Source organism: Strix aluco, chromosome 1 (assembly GCF_031877795.1).
Source record: "Strix aluco isolate bStrAlu1 chromosome 1, bStrAlu1.hap1, whole genome shotgun sequence".
Taxonomy (NCBI): Eukaryota; Metazoa; Chordata; class Aves; order Strigiformes; family Strigidae; genus Strix; species Strix aluco.
The window spans coordinates 119,782,659-119,802,140 of NC_133931.1; the positions used below are offsets into that span (position 1 = coordinate 119,782,659).

The 19,482-nt window shown below is 37.6% G+C and overlaps 1 protein-coding gene across 3 annotated transcripts in view; it reads left to right on the forward strand.

The window, feature by feature from the left end:
- Positions 1 to 19,482, forward strand: part of KIF5B (kinesin family member 5B) — a 40,462-nt gene that overhangs the window by 14,701 nt on the left and 6,279 nt on the right. Inside the window, exons 8-24 of one of the 3 annotated variants that reach the window (XM_074832756.1) lie at positions 432 to 556; positions 2,131 to 2,235; positions 2,667 to 2,812; positions 6,898 to 7,046; positions 8,384 to 8,577; positions 9,364 to 9,432; positions 10,540 to 10,746; positions 12,647 to 12,790; positions 13,432 to 13,617; positions 14,481 to 14,598; positions 14,934 to 14,995; positions 15,087 to 15,196; positions 15,377 to 15,478; positions 17,571 to 17,631; positions 17,737 to 17,808; positions 17,988 to 18,092; positions 18,577 to 18,793. In XM_074832756.1, coding sequence (XP_074688857.1) covers positions 432 to 556; positions 2,131 to 2,235; positions 2,667 to 2,812; positions 6,898 to 7,046; positions 8,384 to 8,577; positions 9,364 to 9,432; positions 10,540 to 10,746; positions 12,647 to 12,790; positions 13,432 to 13,617; positions 14,481 to 14,598; positions 14,934 to 14,995; positions 15,087 to 15,196; positions 15,377 to 15,478; positions 17,571 to 17,631; positions 17,737 to 17,808; positions 17,988 to 18,092; positions 18,577 to 18,793 — 2,172 coding nt within the window. Of the gene's footprint in view, positions 1 to 431; positions 557 to 2,130; positions 2,236 to 2,666; positions 2,813 to 6,897; positions 7,047 to 8,383; positions 8,578 to 9,363; positions 9,433 to 10,539; positions 10,747 to 12,646; positions 12,791 to 13,428; positions 13,618 to 14,480; positions 14,599 to 14,933; positions 14,996 to 15,086; positions 15,197 to 15,376; positions 15,479 to 17,570; positions 17,632 to 17,736; positions 17,809 to 17,987; positions 18,093 to 18,576; positions 18,794 to 19,482 lie in introns of those variants that run through there. The other 2 variants (XM_074832747.1, XR_012624170.1) reach the window with 2 other exon arrangements.

The following is a 19,482-nucleotide window of genomic DNA, read 5'->3' on the forward strand; positions in this document are numbered from 1 at the left end:
CTGCATGTTTCACAGCAGAGGGGGCAGTAGGTATTTAAACCATAAAGGGGTGAGAGGTTATATAGCCATCTAGGTCAAATTTTCATGAAAGGATAAAATGTAATGCATTGTAAATCTACACGCACACACAAAAAGTTCTGGTAGCAGAACGTAGATGTGCTTTCTGTTCTAATGGAGTAAATAAAATGTGTGAAATCCATAGCTGACAGGCTATTAGATCTGTTAGTGAGCTTGTGTGGTATTAATAGAAGCCCAAGGGAGGCTGGATCTTTGTTATTCACTTAAATGATACTATTAGTTTTATTGTCATTGACAGACTGCTCTATACAGTTTCATTACCTTTAGATCTGTCGCTTTGCTGTGGGAAGATACTGTTTTGTTAAGTTCAGTTGTACAAATATTTTTGACAACTTATATATTTTGGATTATAGATATGAATGAACACAGCTCCCGAAGTCATAGTATTTTTCTTATTAATGTAAAACAAGAGAATACTCAAACAGAACAGAAACTAAGTGGAAAACTTTACCTTGTGGACTTGGCAGGTAGTGAAAAGGTAATTCTGGATTTCTTTTTCTGCTCTGAAAAACGGTTATTCTTTACAATCAAATATTTTACAGTACTGTAATACTGATTGTTCAGTTGTCATCTCTGAAGTGTTTTGACTTTGAAATGTGGTTTCTGAATCCTATTCTGGTTTGGCTGTTAGATACTATCTCTTTAAGATGATCAGCATTTCTGCAGTGAGGGTTTGTAAATATGGAATAGGGTGGGGAAATAGGCTAGAGTTCAGTCTCAGTATCTGTGAGAGCAAAAAGTTTACAGGTGTGTTGGCTAGCCAGGTACTGGAATAAAAAAAGTGTTTTATGGATGTGGAATATCTGAATTTTCTTATGTAGTGGTACTAAGTTTCTTAACTTGAAATACTGATTAACATTGTTTAAAATGACAGCTTGCTTTCCTGTGTCAGTGGCTTAAAGCAGAGAATGAAATATGTACCATTTTGCTTAGTCTGTATCATTTCTTATAGACTGTAATTAAAGAACTGGATTTTTGATCTTTTCATCTTTGCTTCTGGGTTTACCCCCATCTTTGTCTCCAGCCTTTTTCAGTCCTTTCTGCTTGCTGTTGTCTTTTCCTCATGTCACTGTTCTGTGCCCTTATTGTTGTCTCTGATCCTGTGTTTATTCTGAAATTTTTTCTTAGTAATGGTCTTTTCTTTTTTAATGCTTCCAGTTTCATTCTCATTAGAGTGAGACCAAAGTTAAAGAAAAGGGCTGTGTTGCAGGTCTCCTTTTGCTGTAGTTTTGTTCCTTTTGCTGTTTATTTCAAACTTTGCTTTCGTGCTTCTCCCTGTCTTTTTGAAATACATGAGGTTTTCTGATGCCTTGTATTGGGTTGGTTTAAACGTAGGCAAATAAAATTGCTTAGTTGTTGTCATGATCACAGCTTGGTGAGAATATAAAGGGAGGATTATAGAACTATAAGTCAAATTTAGCCCTTGAGGCAGAAGAGCTAAGATTAATAGAATTGTGTCAGGGTAGATTTTTTTCACTTTTCTGCTGATATCTATTTAAGTTCCTAGAGCACTCATGTAGGTCAGATTCAGCCTCTAAAATCTGTTCTCACAAATTCTTGCTAATATCAACTATGCTATGTTTTCCAGAGGGAAATAGGGAGGGTTGGTGGTGGTGTGCGGTTTGGGGTTTTTTGTTTCTTTTTGTTTGTTTGTTTTTCTTAAGGATGACCTCTGGACAAACTATTCATAACACTTATTTCCTTTTGCTTTAAGGAATTCAAGCTTTTTGATAAACGTCAAACAACTTTTGAAGTCTATTTGATAGTAGTTTTTAACTATACACATATCTTCTATGAAAAGGCATGAATTGCAGGGAAAATATTCACTTCAGTTTAAAAAATCAGAAACCTCTTCAAACACTGAGTTCTGAATGAAAATTGGTGAATCGGGGAAGGAGAAGGAGTTTGCTTAATCTAATCCAACTTGCTTATGAGTACCTCATAAAATCAGGGAGACTGACTTAAAAGCTGAAAAGTTACTCAAGTCTTACATTAAATATGAAAGGTGTTTTTTTGAAGATGTGTTTAGTAATTTACTGAAATGTTGTATAGGTTAGTAAAACTGGAGCAGAAGGTGCTGTGCTGGATGAGGCCAAGAACATCAACAAGTCTTTGTCTGCTCTTGGAAATGTCATCTCGGCTTTGGCTGAAAGCAGTGTAAGTGTTCTTTTGTATTTTTATACATCAAGGTTAAAGGCTTGCATCTCTAAGCATGATACTATGCAGAAATTTTTTACTGATCTCAGTGATATGCATGGAGTCTTTTAAACTAATCCGGTTGCATCAATACCTTGCAAATGGTCGTTATTCTTATACCTTGTTGACACTGATAATTAATAAAGCTACATTTAATGTTGAGGCACCTAAACATCATAGTGAAAGTTTTCTTGTACTCTCAAAGTTACTGAACGTAGAAGTACAATTTTATGTCACACCATGTGTGTTCAGTCTTATGATTTATGAATTAAAGTAGAACCTAGTGTCTTTCTAATGAAGTTAAAACTAGCAGAAGCATAGCTCTTATTTCAACAAATGAAATAATGTGTCTAAAAAACCATGACTGATTAATTTAACCATTTTCTTGGTAGACTTATGTTCCATATCGTGATAGCAAAATGACCAGAATCCTTCAAGATTCACTAGGGGGTAATTGCAGAACGACTATTGTTATTTGCTGTTCTCCATCTTCATACAATGAATCTGAAACAAAATCTACTCTTCTGTTTGGCCAAAGGTGAGTAAATTACATCATATTTTGCTCTTTACTATGCTCAGAAATAAGTAAGTTACTCTGTTAAGATTTCTGAACCAAATAATTAGAATGCTTTCTTTCTGTAATTCTTCAGTGCACACATGGATAAGTGCTATGATCTATCTTATATAAAAACTTTTAAACTGATCAGGATCCTGAAGACTCTATTTCTAGGAGGACAGCATATAGTTTGGTTCAGAATCACAGAATCGTCTAGTTTGGAAAGGACTTTGAAGATCATCTAGTCCAACCGTTAACCTAGCACTGACAGTCCCCAACTACACCATATCCCTCAGCGCTATGTCGACCCTACTCTTAAACACCTCCAGGGATGGGGACTCCACCACCTCCCTGGGCAGCCCGTTCCAACGCCTAATAACCCGTTCTGTAAAGAAATGCTTCCTAATACCCAGTCTAAACCTTCCCTGGTGCAATTTGAGGCCATTCCCTCTTGTCCTATCACTCATTACTTGGTTAAAGAGACTCATCCCCAGCTCTCTGCAACCTCCTTTCAGGTAGTTGTAGAGGGCGATGAGGTCTCCCCTCAGCCTCCTCTTCTCCAGACTAAACACCCCCAGTTCCCTCAGCCGCTCCTCGTACGACATGTGCTCCAGACCCTTCACCAGCTTCGTTGCCCTTCTCTGGACACGCTCGAGTAATTCAATGTCCTTTTTGTAGTGAGGGGCCCAAAACTGAACACAGTAATCAAGGTGCGGCCTTACCAGTGCTGAGTACAGGGGTAAGATCACTTCCCTGTCCCTGCTGGCCACGCTATTTCTGATGCAAGCCAGGATGCCATTGGCCTTCTTGGCCACCTGGGCACACTGCTGGCTCATGTTCAGAATATGTTTTAATGTATAGTCTTGGAGGGCGATTGATACTCTTCTGGTTTTGGCTTTTTGTTTTTTTCTAAAGTGGAAGGAGGCTGAAATGAATTCTCCTCTGTTAAGTTGGATCCTTTATTTGCTGGGAGAGCCTATCCTCTGCCACCCTTTCTTTGATAGCATGCTGAATTGCGTCTTCTGGTCAGTTTTCTGTATCTAGCATTCCAGTAACATTTCAGTTGTAGAATGCCAGGTTAGAGGGGACCTCAAGGATCCTCTGGTCTGACCTTTGTTGGCAAAGCACAGTCTAAACAAGATGTCTCAGCACCCTGTCCAGCTGAATCTTCGAAGTGTCCAAAGTTGGGGAATCCACCACTTCCCTGAGGAGATCATTCCAGAGGCTGGTTGTTCTCATTGGGAAAAATTTTCCTCTTGTGTCCAATCGGAGTCTCGCCAGGAGTAACTTGTACCCATGTCTTTTCCATGTGAATCCTTGTAAAAAGGAAGTCTCCATCTTCTTTGTAGCCACCTTAAAGGGTGGAACATGGTGATAAGATCCCCCCCTAAGACTTCTCAAGGCTGAACAAACCCATTTCTCTCAGCCTTTCCTCATATGACAGGCTTTCCAGTCCTTTGATCATCTTTGTGGCCCTTCTCTGGACCCTCTGCAGCCTGCCCACATGTATTTTGCATAGCAGGGACCAAAACTGAACACAGGATTCCAGGTGTGGCCTGACAAGTGCCGAGTAGCGTGGGATAATGACTTCTTTATCTCTCCTGGTGATGCCCTTGTCGATGCAACCCAGCATCCTGTTTTTTTTTTTGCCACTGCAGCATGCTGCTCACTCATACTGAGCTGCTTGTCCACCAGGACCCCCCAGGTCCCTTTCCACAGAGCTGCTCCCCAGCCAGGTAGATCCAAGTCTGTGCTGCACTCCTGGATTATGTTTTCCCAGGTGCAAGACCTTACACACCTCATAAGGTTCTTATTAGCCCACTCTCCCAGCCTATCCAGGTCTTCCTGCAGGGTGACTCTCCCTTCCAAAGTGTCCCCTTCCCCACTCAGTTTGGTATCATCATCAGGGTACACTTGATCCCATCATCCAGGTCACTTACGAAGATATTAAACAGTGTTGGGCCCAATATCAATCCCCAGGGAACTGCGCTTGTGACAGGTTGCCAGTTTGAAAAGGAGCTAATTACCACCACTCTCTGGGTGTGGCCTGTCAGCCAGTTCCCCACCCACCTCACAGACCACTCGTCTAGACCATAACGCATCAGTTTCTCTAGGAGGAGGCTGTGGGAAACCATGCTGAAAGCTTTGGAGAAATCCCGGTAGACAATGTCCGCCACTCACCCCACCTCAACTGAGCAGGTTACTTTGTCATACAAGATGATCAGGTTTGTCAAGCATGATTTGCCCTTGGTGAATCTGTGCTGGCTTTTCCTAATCATGTACTTGTTTTTGACTTGTGATAGCCCCAAGGAGGATTTGTTCCAGAACTTTCCCAGGGATTGAAGTAATACTGATGGGCCTATAATTTTCTGGGTCCTCCTTGAGGCCTTCTTGTAGATGGGGGTGATATTACCCGTCTTCTGGGATGTCCCTTGATCTCCACGGCTTCTCCAAGATTATGGAGAGCTGCCTCATGATGACGTCAGCCAGCTCTCTTAACATCCTCGGGTGGATAACGTCAGAGCCCATCAATTTGTAGGGGTCAAGTTCTTATAATAGTTTAAGCTGAGCTTTTGCTTTTCGAACTCATTTCTGCGCACCCTGGCAATGCCCTTGTAGTTCCCAATGGGTATTCATCTGCTTTGAGTTAATACTTCAAAATTCCTGTGTCATTTGTACTTGAATTTATAAGTACCTATTCCAAATTCAGTATTTTGATAGGTATCTGTTCTTTGCCACTCTGTTGTTAATGCTTCATCATAATACTCTGGTTCCTGACCACTAGATTTAATCACTTCATTTACCGGAGCACATTATGAGAGCTGTCAGCATTTTACTTAGTTCATCTTGTCTTCTGTGTTAGTGTACCTCTTCCACTTCAGTTCAACAAGATAGTTTTCTACTGGTCTTTTCAGATAAGTTTTTTATTAAGGGGAGTAGACTAGATGACTTCAGAACTTCTTAAAAATCTGGCAGAATATGGGTAGTTAGTGGGTGTGGAGTAATGACTGCATTTTGCAACAGTGGAGTTTTTTTGGTCTCCTTTTAAAATCTAGGTCTTTTCCATTCCTCTTAGTATTTCTTGAATGAGCTATCAGGAAGTGTTTTCCAGCTGTAGCTCCGTAGTTCCACTGCTTCATGCTCTTGACTTCTTCAGGAGTTAGTAGTGTACGCTTCTATCTCAGTCACCATAGTTAATCTGGTATATTAATTCAGCCTGCTAGGGATGTTAAATTCATGCTGAAACCCTCAGCTGTAGTCACTGAAGGCTAGATAAATAATCATGTGACGTAGTAGGAAATCATGTGTCTCTTGCTAGTAATCAGTCTCAGTAAGACTTTGCAGAAAGATGCTTATAGGAGTCATAATAAGGGGACAGGGGGATTTCTAAATACCATTAAGCTTTTTTCCTGGTTTGATCTTTGAGGGGAAGTGTTTGGTAGTAGGAGACTATACAGAAAAATTACTGAGGTGAGGTATGGCACGAAAGTAAAACTGTACGTTAACTTCATGACGATACATTATTAATGCTTGTAGTTTCATCTCCAAAGCTAATGTCTTTGGGTAAAATTTGCCTGACTGAATGTAGACAATCACATCTGAACTTTATAGCTGGTACACCTTGTTGGTTAATGGAGATTTAGTAACTGGATTTTTAGGTTGAAATGAGCTGTTTCTTAAATAAATTAGGTGGTTTACACCCTAAAAGTGTTATACTCTCCATTGGAGAAATGTTTGCTAGGTGTGGTGAATGCTACCCTTTGTTCAAAGCTGTGCACTACTGTCCTGACTTGAATTCTTTCAGGTGAAAGTACGCAGATTAATTTTTCCAACTCAACCAGCTTGGGGTTTTTCAGTCTTCCCAAAGGTTATTGTATTGCTTTGTCCATTAAGAGTTGTATTAATCCAGTTGGAAGAATAGTAAGTTGACAGGGAGTAGAAATAAGCTTTTGGAAGAGTTGGGAATGTTTTCACTTTTACCAGTGATATATAGAAAGTTTATTTAATAGCCTTTAACTCCTTTCTCTAAAAATGAAGTTTCAGAGCTCTTTGGTCTTTCTATGTAGAGCAAAGACCATTAAGAACACAGTCTGTGTCAACGTGGAGCTTACTGCAGAACAGTGGAAGAAAAAGTATGAGAAGGAAAAAGAGAAAAACAAGACTCTGCGTAACACCATACAGTGGCTAGAAAATGAACTCAACAGATGGCGGAATGGTGAGAAACAATTACATTTTTGTTCTGCAAACTTAGTCAAGACAACAGACACTGTATTAGTCTTCAGGATAAAAAAAATAGCTAAGAGCACTATGCAAGACACTAATAAGAATATTAAAGTTAGGATATTAAGTTGGCATTGCAACTTTGTATTTTTCACTGGAACGATTAATAATCACATAATGGCGAAAATGTGTGGAAGTATACTGATGTTAGGTTCTTCAGCACTTGGTGTACTAGTAGAGTCAGAGTTGTATGCATTCTAAATTTTATTTGGGGGTGGGAGAAAAAATGATACTAATTTTAAATGCAGAAACTAAGTAAAATTTCCTCTGGTTTGGTTTTCTAATTCAAATCAGTATCACAAGATCTTGTCCTTGTTTAAAACTCAAATGTGTTAATCGGCAAAAAAAACCTCCAAAACCCCAAAATTGCTGACAGTACAGAATGTGTGTCCATTCTTTCTTCCTGAATAATTAACTTCTTATCACTGAAGTGTCTGGCAAAAAAATGTGAGTTACATATGAAGCCTTAAAATCAGGAAAGTAGGAACATAGGTCATACTTACAGATGTATTCTGGAGTTTGTCAGCTATAGAAGATGATTTTGCAATCTTGTAGACAACTGCATCACATCCTGATGTAAACATGAGAAAAACATGGTAGCTTAAGTTCAGTAGGGTGTGATTTTTAACTTTTTTTTTTAAATCTTTTATGGAGATGGTATGAGGCCACACCTGAAACGTTAAGTATAGTTCTTCCAGAATATTGACACAAGGTACTGAAGTGTTGGAAAGAGCCCGTACCTTCCAAGGACTGCATAAAATCTTTTGTCATAAGACACTAAGGAATTTAGTTTAGTTTACCAGAGAGGTGCATTGATTTAGCATGTGGTATTTTTTCTGTGTGAAGTTAGTAAAGTGTTCTCATCAGAAAAGGCTTAATGAACATAAAAGTGTAACTGAAAAAATATTTTACATTAGAAGCAAAGCAATTTAAAAGTAAATATGGTTACCCAGCAAAACAGACTGCCAAGGGAAAATAAAGCATTTTCTGTCTTCAGGGCAAGGTAAGTGTCTTTCTAGAAGATAACAGTTTGATATGAGGTTGGGAGCTCATAGCAGAGTAACTGGGTGAATATAATGTTCTGTGGTAAGCAGGAGATAGTTCAGATGACCTAGTGGTAATTTTTTTTAATCGTGTAATCACGTGAAGTCAATTGCCTATTAACTGTGGAGTGCTGTTAGTAGAGAGTATGTAATCCTTCTCAAGGCTAACTTTGTGGAACATACTTCATGGCTGACTGTACTAAAACTTAAGTATATTCTTTTCTTTAAGGGGAGACTGTACCAGTTGATGAACAGTTTGACAAGGAGAAAGCCAACTTAGAAGCTTTTGCAGTGGACAAGGATATTACTGTTATTAATGATAAACCAGCTACCACAATTGGAGTAACTGGCAATTTCACTGATGCTGAGAGAAGAAAATGTGAGGAAGAAATTGCCAAACTATACAAACAACTGGATGACAAGGTATGCTGTTCTTATTTAATGTAAGACCTCTTGGAAGTATATCTTGAAGTATATTATGTAATATTTAATTTGCCAGTCTTCATTTGTTAGTACAGCTTAAGACAATTTTAATTTCTCTTAATCAGAGCTTCAGAATTGACAAATATTTATCTGGTGTTAACCAAATATCCTTTCTCAGTTTTCTCCTGCCTTTGCTGAAACTACTAAAAAGTGTCCTGAAAACTAAAGTACCAGTACATAGAAAAAAAATATAAAAATGGAAGTTAGGAAGGAAAAGTTAATGAGAATCTTGAATGGTGTTTCTGCTTTCTGGGTGTAGAATGTTTCTAGCTGATTGTTTGAAGTAATACTGTACCAGAAAAAGGAAAATGACAAAGCAGGAAAATGAGTAATTTGAAGACAGCTGTTTTTTCCTTCATGTTATGCATATTTTATCTGAACATAATTTTAAATTTAAGCAGCAGTACTAAATCTGGAGAGAAAAAATCTTTTAATTAAATCTGAATTGTTTCTTGGAAGTTAGAACAACTTGGAGAAGAGTTGCAAAAGCACAGGTATAAGAGTTTTGTCTTTGAAGCATGGTGTGTTATACATCCATGCCAGGTTAAGAACCTAATGGATCAGCCAGTGGAATCAAAAGCATTGGTGTTTTACTTTTATTGCTTTCAGTTGTGTAATTGTCTCAGAATATGGAAAAGTTAGATGCCTAACATCTACTGTCTCTTAGATTATTTTTCCAGAGTGGTATATGTCAGTTTATTGAACACAGTCTTACTTCAACTGCAGGATGAAGAAATTAATCAGCAGAGCCAGTTAGTAGAAAAACTGAAAACACAGATGTTGGATCAGGAAGAGGTGAGGTTTGCTCTTGCATCTTTATTCTATTTTTGTTTCTTTCATTTAAAAAAATTGGAGATGTTCTGAATAGGTCACAGTTTATGACCAGGGAGTAGAATGACGGCTTAACTGCTGTACAGTAGTTCTCTTTATTCCTTATCTAAATGCTCTGCCTGTTCATTCCCCCCACTTACACTGGGCTAATGGCTAAACTTAAACCAGTTTACTTGAAGCTTAAGTATCCATGAAGGTTGAAGGAATTGAAATATTTTATGCAAAGACATTAGCAGTTGTTTTCCCCATGCAAATTTAGTAGTTTGTTAAAACTGAAGATATCTTGATTTACTGTAAGAAATCTGTTTTAAAGTTTACTTTTGTTGAGTGGCTGTACAGAGAGAGAAAGGGGTGGAGGGAAATGTAATGGCCCATAATGAAAAAGGAAGTATCTATGTGTTACTTCAGACCATACTTGCTAGAATATTCAAATGATTTGTATGCATATGTTGCCAGTGATGCAACTTAATGGGGAAAGCGCCTATTAATAATGAAATTGATAATTTCATTTAGCCAAGATATTAGAAAAAATAATTCTATATAGCACAAAGATTTAAAAAAAAAAAATCTTTGTGTACATGACAAGAGGAAATAGGTCAAGGACTCAGGAAGTTGGAGCTACTGTTTAATTTTACTTAAATAAATCTGCCTCTTTAGCAACTGCTCACTTTGTCTAGTTACTCTTCAGCAGCTAACAATGTTAAAATGTTCCTAGCCTGTTGACAACATCAGACTCATGAGTAGTGTTCAGTGGCTTTTTTGAGAACTTGCAATATTCCATGTGCATTTCCGCTTGCTGTCCTTATATGTTTTGATTTGTAATCATTTCCATTTTGAAAATACTTTAAAAGCTAAAGAACTATGGATACAGATGATAAATTTAATTGTTCATTATACTTTCACTGTACCTGTCCTTGACATCCTTGTTGCATGATGCTAGACACTAAAAAGTGTAGATATAAGCTATTGTAGTGGCTAAAAGCATTAATAAGATCCAATTTATACATGGAATTTTCTTGCTGATTATTTGGTTTTGTTTTAATTTTAAATAAATTTCTATCATTGTTGCAGCTTCTAGCATCGACCAGACGGGACCAAGACAACCTGCAAGCAGAGTTGAACCGCCTTCAGGCTGAAAACGATGCTTCTAAAGAGGAAGTGAAAGAGGTGTTACAAGCCCTCGAAGAATTAGCTGTCAATTATGATCAGAAGTCTCAGGAAGTAGAAGATAAGGCAAAGGAATACGAACTGCTTAGTGATGAACTCAATCAAAAATCGGTACGAAATTGGGATAAGAAATTACTGAGAGTCTTCAGTAACTTTTCTTGCCTTATCTGTATTTCTTGCTTGAAGTCATTTAAAGGATTTTCACAGGAAAAATGGGAGTCTAAGTCTAAAACTTCTTTAGTTTTAGCAAAGGGTGATTTTCTAAAACCAGTAAATTTCAGAAAAGTGAACAGTAAATATTGACCTTGATAGCTCTCATCTTTTTAGTACCTATGGCATTTTACTACCTGATTCAGAAAAATCCTAGATGTCAGAACTTAAGACTTTATTACATGCTGGTGATCTGACTTGGTTTTGTCTTTCTGGTGCAGTTGGGGTAATCCTCACTTAAGAATCTGCTCCTTCCAATCTTGAAATTGCAGTGAACATGCTACAGCTTTTCTTGAAAGGAACGTGTATTTGCATGCTGTATTTATGGCACATAAAATAACTTCTCTTAATGCCTTCAAAATAGGCAGTTTGTTTGACATCCTGAAAGGAGTAGTCCTGAACACTGAGGACCTATTCCAAAAGATCACCCTGGTTAAAATACAGATGCAGCATCAGTTCCACAGGATGAATACCATACCCCTCCTTGCATACCTGCATAGTGTCTGAATTGACTAACAGTTTTGGTAGCCAATTATTTGCCAGACTTCAATCAGTTTTAAACAGTTAATATTCTATTCACTATCCTAAAATTCCAAGTACTGGAGAGTGTCAGCATGTTTGCTGGCATTGCAGACAGAATATGTGATGGCTCAAGTCTCATTCATCTGTGTTCTTGAAGGTGAAAATTGAGTGGGTCTGGGTCTTCTAGTGAATGTAGCTGTCAATTTTCAGTTAGATTTGACTAGATAGAATGCTGGCATTAAAATTGATGTTCACAAGAGCATGAAACTTCTCTTTAAACTTCTAAGTACTCTGGGCTGAGTAATCTTTACTCGTAACCTAATCACTTGAAGGTCGGCTGAAAGTCAGATGATCTCTGGTCTTCCTATTATGAGCAGCATTTACAATTTGGTGGAATAGGCTTAGCTGTATGTGTGTATGATCCTGAAGTGCGTGATTTGGGTGTTTTGCTGGATTTTTTTTGTTTGCATTGTCAGTGGTTTTAATTAGTTTATAGATAGTCAAGTGATTCTAGATGTTATAAGTAATGTCCATTGAGTGTCATGAATAACTCAACCTACAAGAAAGCAACAACTGTTCTAAGATGTAGTAAAATTAAGACATTTCAGTGTTCTTGGTCTGTCACAGCTAACCCATGCAGTAACTGTCCTTCGGCATCACTGGCTGAAACTTCCCTGCTGTAAAACTTCTGGCATTTTTTTAGAACTGGAGAACAAAGAGCAGACAACAGTATGCAAGCCGCTGAGCTGCAGCCATTACAACCACAGCAGCTCAAACTAGCTGAAAAGCTGCTCTAGAGTAAGTGTAGTGCTTATGAACTCTCAGAACTGGGTGCCATTTTTTGATTTGCAAGTAGGAAATAGTTAACAGCTTTGCAGGCAAAACTGAAATTATTTTCCTTCACCAAAATATGGTGAAAAGTGGTGGACTTGCTGTCCATGTACCTTTTTCTGTAAATGCAATTTTCTGCAATATTTAACTCTGAATGCTTAACAACGTTGACATGAATTTTGTTGCAGAGTTGTGCAATTATAGTTTGTGAGCTGAAGGCCTCTGTCCCCAGTACTTTACATTTCTTTCAGAAGAAATACTGTCACTCTAGGACTTCTAAATTTTTACTATGTGGTATGTTCACATAGGTTGATAACAGTCTGGTTTTAGACACAAAAATGGGACACTTCAGTAGGCAACCACCTGTTGCTGTATTTAGATAGTATGAAACTAGTTCTAAAAACAGGAGTGTGTTTTGTTTATTAAAGTGTAACTTCTTTTACTATAGGTCACTCTAGCCAGTATAGATGCAGAGCTTCAGAAACTTAAAGAAATGACCAACCATCAGAAGAAACGAGCAACAGAAATGATGGCCTCCTTACTGAAAGATCTTGCAGAGATAGGAATTGCAGTAGGAAATAATGATGTCAAGGTAAGGGTTAGTCCATGCAGTTGTAATGCCATGTATTACACATATACGTTGTGGATACAGTTTTCTTTGTATGGTAAAAATAACCACCATAGGAAGCCTCATGTATATTAATAATTTGGGCATAAGTTTATCCATTGCTTATACTGTGATTTAATCAGGTCCCAAACAGAATTTGATTATGCAAAGAGAAGGAAGAGCTGGTCTGATTTATTTTTTTTCTGAAGTAGTGTTTTCATTCATACTGTTAAACTGCTTTGTGAAGTGATCATAATCAACAGCCTCGTCTTGAAAAACTAATGCTGACCTACAGTGGCAATCAGGATGATACTTACATTGAAAATTGCATGAGGAACTGAAATAAAAGATGAATATAGAAGATCACTGTAGAACAAGAATATAAGCAGTGTTAAAAATCTATAGTGAACTGTATTTCCCTCTTCAAGTGACTCATTATCTTTGTGCAAACATCTAAATAATCGATCAGAAAACTTAAAAAAAAAGGTTACATTTAGGTGTTTAAATGCTCTGATTATCAGTCAAGGCAGGGGTTGTGTGCTGGGCACTAAGTTGCTTCAAGCACATCTTTAATTCTGTTTCATTATCTGAGCTTTCTAAACGTGTTATTCCACACTTTTCAGCAGCCTGAGGGAACTGGCATGATAGATGAAGAATTCACAGTTGCGAGACTATATATTAGTAAAATGAAATCAGAAGTAAAAACAATGGTAAAACGTTGCAAACAGTTAGAAGGCACACAAGCTGAAAGCAATAAGAAAATGGAAGAAAATGAAAAGGAGTTGGCTGCCTGCCAGCTCCGTATCTCACAGGTAAATGTTTCATTACAGCGTACTTCCTAAATGTTTGTTTGAATTCACTAATGTACTGGGGGGGGAAAAATCTGCAATTTCTTTTTGACACCTAACAAAGTACATTGTGAGTGAACAGCCACAAGACTCAGCTGTATCCTCAATATTCTCTTCAGTTTGGAAGCTTCTGAGTAATTGTGTGACAAGATGTCAGAATTTCTGCTATATGTTTGTAGCCTGATAATGCTTTTGTAGCACTTGTGTTAAATACTAAGGTCCTTATGTTGTCCATCACAGGATCCTTTACAATACAAGTGTTACAGAAGCAGTGACTAGTGAGCACTCTGCCTACTAATGCAGCAAGTTGGAAGTGGGAGAGGTAGCAATAGCCCAGTAGAATTACAGTAGGCTTGCATAGCAATTACATTTACTTCTGATTTGAGAAAGGCCATTTTAATGTGATTGTTAGAAAAGATCAGTAATGTGGCTTCTAATGCTTCTGAAAATAGTGATCTACATATGCAATTTAATTTTTCTGTATTTTGTTTTACATACAGATGGTCATCTTTTTTTAAATCAGGAGATGGCTATTTCAGTGCAGTCTTCCAAATACCAAGAGGGCTCCCTTGCCTCTGCTAGCATTTAACATTCAAAGCATCTCTTCTCCCAGCCAAAAATGTATTTCATTCCAATCCAGAATAAAGACACTGTCTTACAGGCTATGTTACAGATGTACTTGAGTAGTCATCATCTTTAGAGTTTAGTGGGCACCATTTTTGTTTTGAGATCAGGTTACTTGTTTAAAAATTAAGTGTAAACTGTTTATGCAGATATAATTCTGTGATACCTAGTTCCAAAGTAAATGAATCTTTTCATTCTACAAGCATGAAGCCAAGATCAAGTCATTGACTGAGTATCTTCAGAATGTGGAACAGAAAAAGAGACAACTGGAAGAGTCTGTGGATTCCCTTAATGAAGAATTAGTTCAACTCCGAGCACAGGGTAGGAATTGCCTCCCTGCACCCCACCTACCACCACCATTTTAAGTATAAAGTGACAAATAGGGAATTGTTCTGTTTAGATTGAAGGCCAGAGCAATAGAATGGCTTTTTGCTATTGAAGAAGTGGAATTAATCAATGGAAAAGCATGTTTGTTGTTTGAAAGAACTGCTGTGGATAGGATTAAGTTAAAGATGTTACTGATTTAATTGATCTTTGTGGTGGGAGGGGACTCCTACCAAATTTTAAGGTGTTGGGAAGGGGAAATTAACTTCATGTTCCCTGTGATTGCGAAGTTACCTGGCTGAAATGAGTTTTCTCTTCTCTATACCTGCTAGAAAAAGTCCATGAGATGGAGAAAGAGCACTTAAATAAGGTTCAAACTGCAAATGAAGTCAAGGTAAGTTAACTTCATTGTTTTTTTTAAAAAACACAAATTGAAGTACGGCGGCAACTTAAAGCGTATAACACATACTGTTTTTTCTAAATAGCAAGCTGTTGAGCAGCAAATTCAGAGCCATCGTGAGACACATCAGAAACAAATCAGTAGCCTAAGAGATGAAGTTGATGCAAAGGAGAAACTTATCACTGAACTTCAAGAGTAAGTAATTGTCATTACTTTTAGTAGTGCCAAATGTCTCTGGACTGTGTGAGTACAGAAGCACAGTACGGTGGGAAGGAAGCCGTAAGGGTTTCCTCCAGCTGTGTCTAACTTGTGTTGCTTTACTGAATGTTGTATCAAACAGGTTCAGTTGATATAATGTTTACTTTCTGTGTTCAGTCAAAACCAGAAGATGATGCTTGAACAGGAACGTCTTAGAGTTGAGCATGAGAAGTTGAAAGCAACTGATCAGGAAAAAAGTAGAAAACTGCATGAACTTACGTAAGTATAATGGTGCATAAAACAAGTGTGTGTGGGAACACTTACAGTTTAAAAACTAGTGACCTAGTATGATGAAGAGGCTCTCACTATATGCCTGTTAAGGAGAGAGGCTCCAAAGCCTTCTTGAAGTTAACTTTTTAAAACCTTTGCACTGGCTTAGTATTTAAAATTGGAAGTAAAAGGATGAAAGATGTGAAGGCCACAACTTTTTATTTGTTAATATGCTATGGGTTGGAGTCATTAACTTTTCAATTTGCAGCTAAGTATTGCATGCTCTAAGACTGGAAGAGGCTTGTAACAGTTCCCTTACTACTTCTTGTGTTCCCTTACTCTTCTTGGTTCTGGTGTGATTTTAACTAGTTAGGTGGTTCTAACTGGTTTATTCTTGAGATTAAACAGCTGCATACTTCATTGAGTAACTAAATACAGTGTATTAGTGAAATAGAGACTGAAAAGTTAATGCAAAAATTAGAACTGAATTCTGCTTGCAGGTAAGTAATAAAGGGTCAAGCTGAAAAACAGTTCTCAACTTCTGGAAATCTGACCATAATCTCCTGGTGCTTTCTAGGGAGAGTTATCAGTAGCGACCCCTTTCTGGCATATATGAATTTATCTTTACAGAAGTTAAAAATATACTTAAAAATTTTTCAAAAGTGCATGCTTTTTGGCCATGTTTAAAACACACAGTGACTTTCAGGTTTTTATCATAGAACTTGAAATAGAGACACCTGATTGGTCTGTACTGCTAACCAATAAGCAACACTTTTTTTAAATTTTTTTTTTCTTTTAGCCTTACTGTGAAATACAGTGTTGGCTTAACTGACTAAAATTCTAACAGTACTTTGGGCTTATGAATCCATCTTATTCTGATATATTTATATGCCACAGTGATTACAAAAGTTACATTAGTTACAATAGGTTTTCTTGTCTTGCAAGACTTGATATATGTACCACATTATTGCTTCTTATTTCAGTTTGCAGGCTAAACTATAAATAGCATTGATCCCTTAAAGGCACTTGCTAAATTAGAAGCTTTCCTCTTCAGAAGACTTTCAAAGAAGTGTTAAAATTTCGTTTGGTATTCTGTGTCCTCCCCCAGCCTTTTTGAATCAAATTAATTTCCATTGTATGTCATAAATGTGCATGGCAAATGCCAGGGCAGAAACAATGCAGATTATTCACTACTTTTTTGATTTAGACTTGTATAAGATGTCTGGAACTACTTTTCCAGTGAAATGGGAACTACTGGAACAGTGGAACTACTTTTCCAGTGTCTGGGAAATGGATAGGATGCTGAGATATTCTTTAGAATATTTTATTACCTTAAATGTTTAATCATTTAGCTGTGAACTAGTAGTGGAACTGGCCAAGTGAGGAGAAATTTCCAGAAGAAAAGAAGCTTTTTGGCTACTTAATAGGAACACTTCATTTTCATGCAGTCCCTGGCCTTCCTATTCCAACCTTGAGTCATAAAAATAAAAGTCCCCATTCCTTCTCTGTCTCCTGTCATCTTAGTAATTGTACTGCCTTAGAATTCTGAGAGAGAACATTAAATGAAAGAACATTAAGTGCAGTAAATGCTTTCATGTTAAATAGGAAGACGGGTTCTATTCCTGTAAACTGAGATTGTTGTTTATGATGCTAGTTTTGGCAACTGTGTTGGGGGTGGTAGAATAGAACAAAGCAAATTAAAAATCCTTAATCTGTCACGTGGTACTTATCATCTCAGCTGGCCGGAGCTAAGAACATTTGTAGGATGAGATCTCCCTAAGTATTCATCCTGAACCTGACTCTGAGAGTCTTTCGTTACCTATTTTAGAAACTTACAATTCACACATCTGAATGTACTTGTTTGTATTCCTTCAATACTACAAGTATTTCCTTCTTTTCCTCCTGCAACTCCCTCATTCCCACCTCACCCCATACAGATTTCTGAGTATGGTGTCATCTGCTGGTTACATCCTTAATTGAGGATTTCAACTGAAAGACATTCTTCTTTTTTACCATATAGTTTTTATCACTCTAGTCTCCTAAAACATTAAAATTTCCAAGTTTGCTTGGATGTTTCAGGATGAATTTATTCTCTTTTTAGGGTTATGCAGGACAGACGGGAACAAGCAAGGCAAGATTTAAAGGGTTTGGAAGAGACTGTGGTAAGATAGTCAGAATCTATTCCAAAGCAAATGTCAGTACTTCTTTTTTTTCCCTTCAGAGTTATTTTTAATTTTTTTTTTTAAATTTCTTTTCCTTAACTGTAGGCAAAAGAACTTCAGACTCTTCACAATCTTCGGAAGTTGTTTGTTCAAGATCTGGCTACTAGAGTGAAAAAGGTAACATGCTGCTGTAGTGAAACTTCGTTTTTTTTCTGAGAATACTACATGAATTTCAGTTTAGAACTAAATTAGGAATTGATCTTTGTGCATTGTAATTCTTCTGGCTTGATCTTAATATGCAAGTTCAGATTTGTACTCAGGCTCCTCACTCCCTCCCCATACTTTTGTTACTGCAGAGTGCCGAGATCGACTCGGATGATACAGGAGGCAGTGCTGCACAAAAACAGAAGATTTCCTTCCTTGAGAATAATCTTGAACAGCTTACAAAGGTTCACAAACAGGTACAGTGAGGCTTAATTTCAAGTTGTAATTAAAAACAAACTACTTAAGGTGCATTATTACAGAAGGGACCAAATGCATTTAGTCATAAAGTAACTTTTATAATTAAATACTTCTACATCTTGAGTGTGACTCTTGTTATAAAACAATAGACTGAAGTTTTCCTGTAAGGTAAAATAATAACTATTTTAAGTACATGTGGTTATGTAACAAAATAGCTGCATTTAAACTGAATCGGTCTAGGGGTTGCTTGCCTGTCTCTGAAGAAGAATGTAGATTTCACGTGCTTATGTTGGGTAGCATGTTCTTCCACAGTAACTGATTTTCAAATCACAGTCTTACTGATGAACTATTAGATTTACTAAGAGCTTAAGCTACTATAATGTAGTGCCCCTACTGCTTTGCCTGTTTAGTGGTGGGAGGGTGTTTGGTTGGCTCTCTGTATGAAGAGAGATACCAAGAAAATAACCAATTCTGGTTTTGTAGCTGGTACGTGATAATGCAGATCTTCGCTGTGAACTTCCTAAACTGGAGAAGCGACTTAGAGCTACAGCTGAAAGAGTTAAAGCTTTGGAGTCTGCACTGAAGGAAGCTAAAGAGAATGCTTCTCGTGATCGCAAACGGTATCAGCAAGAAGTAGATCGTATAAAGGAAGCTGTGAGATCCAAGAATATGGCCAGAAGAGGACATTCTGCACAAATCGGTTAGTGAAGAATCCCTTGCCCCCTAAAGCTTCATCTATCTCCTGATTATTTTTAATCTTTGTGCGTGTGTGCATCTTTCAACCCCAGTTGGAACTGCATGCATGAACATGATGTATTTTCTACCATGAGTTATATTTTGATTAATAGACTGTAAGTATGGGTGGGCAGTGGTGTATGGTTGTTCAGAGGTTTTTTTACTTATTTGAAATGGGTCTCTTCCTGGTAGCTGGGCTTTTGTACGTGCTTACCAACATAGAATTCTAGCCTGAATGTGTGTTCCATTTCCTAGAATAAAACAATACAGTGAATGTGAGTCTTAAATCTGTAACATCATTCCAATTCCATTCCAATTTCTAAGACTATGTAGGTATTCCAAAACAAGAAGAGAGATTAAGCCATCACCTTAAACAACAACAAAAAAATTGCCTTGCTGCCTCTTGATCTTGTGGGGGAGAGGGGCAGGCAAAAACCTGCAGCTAACATCCTAAGATCCCTAATTACCTGTTTGGTTCTCTGTTCCAAAACATACAGTACTCTGTAGCCCTCCCTAGGGGAGAAGAATGGAAAAAACAGAAGTTTGTAGTAGCTAGTAGTGTTTCTTAACTGTGGGAAGACAGTCATATTCCCTTGGTCCTCCACCTGCCATTACCCTGTCAAGTGCTGAGGGTCAAGAAGGTGCGTGACCTGT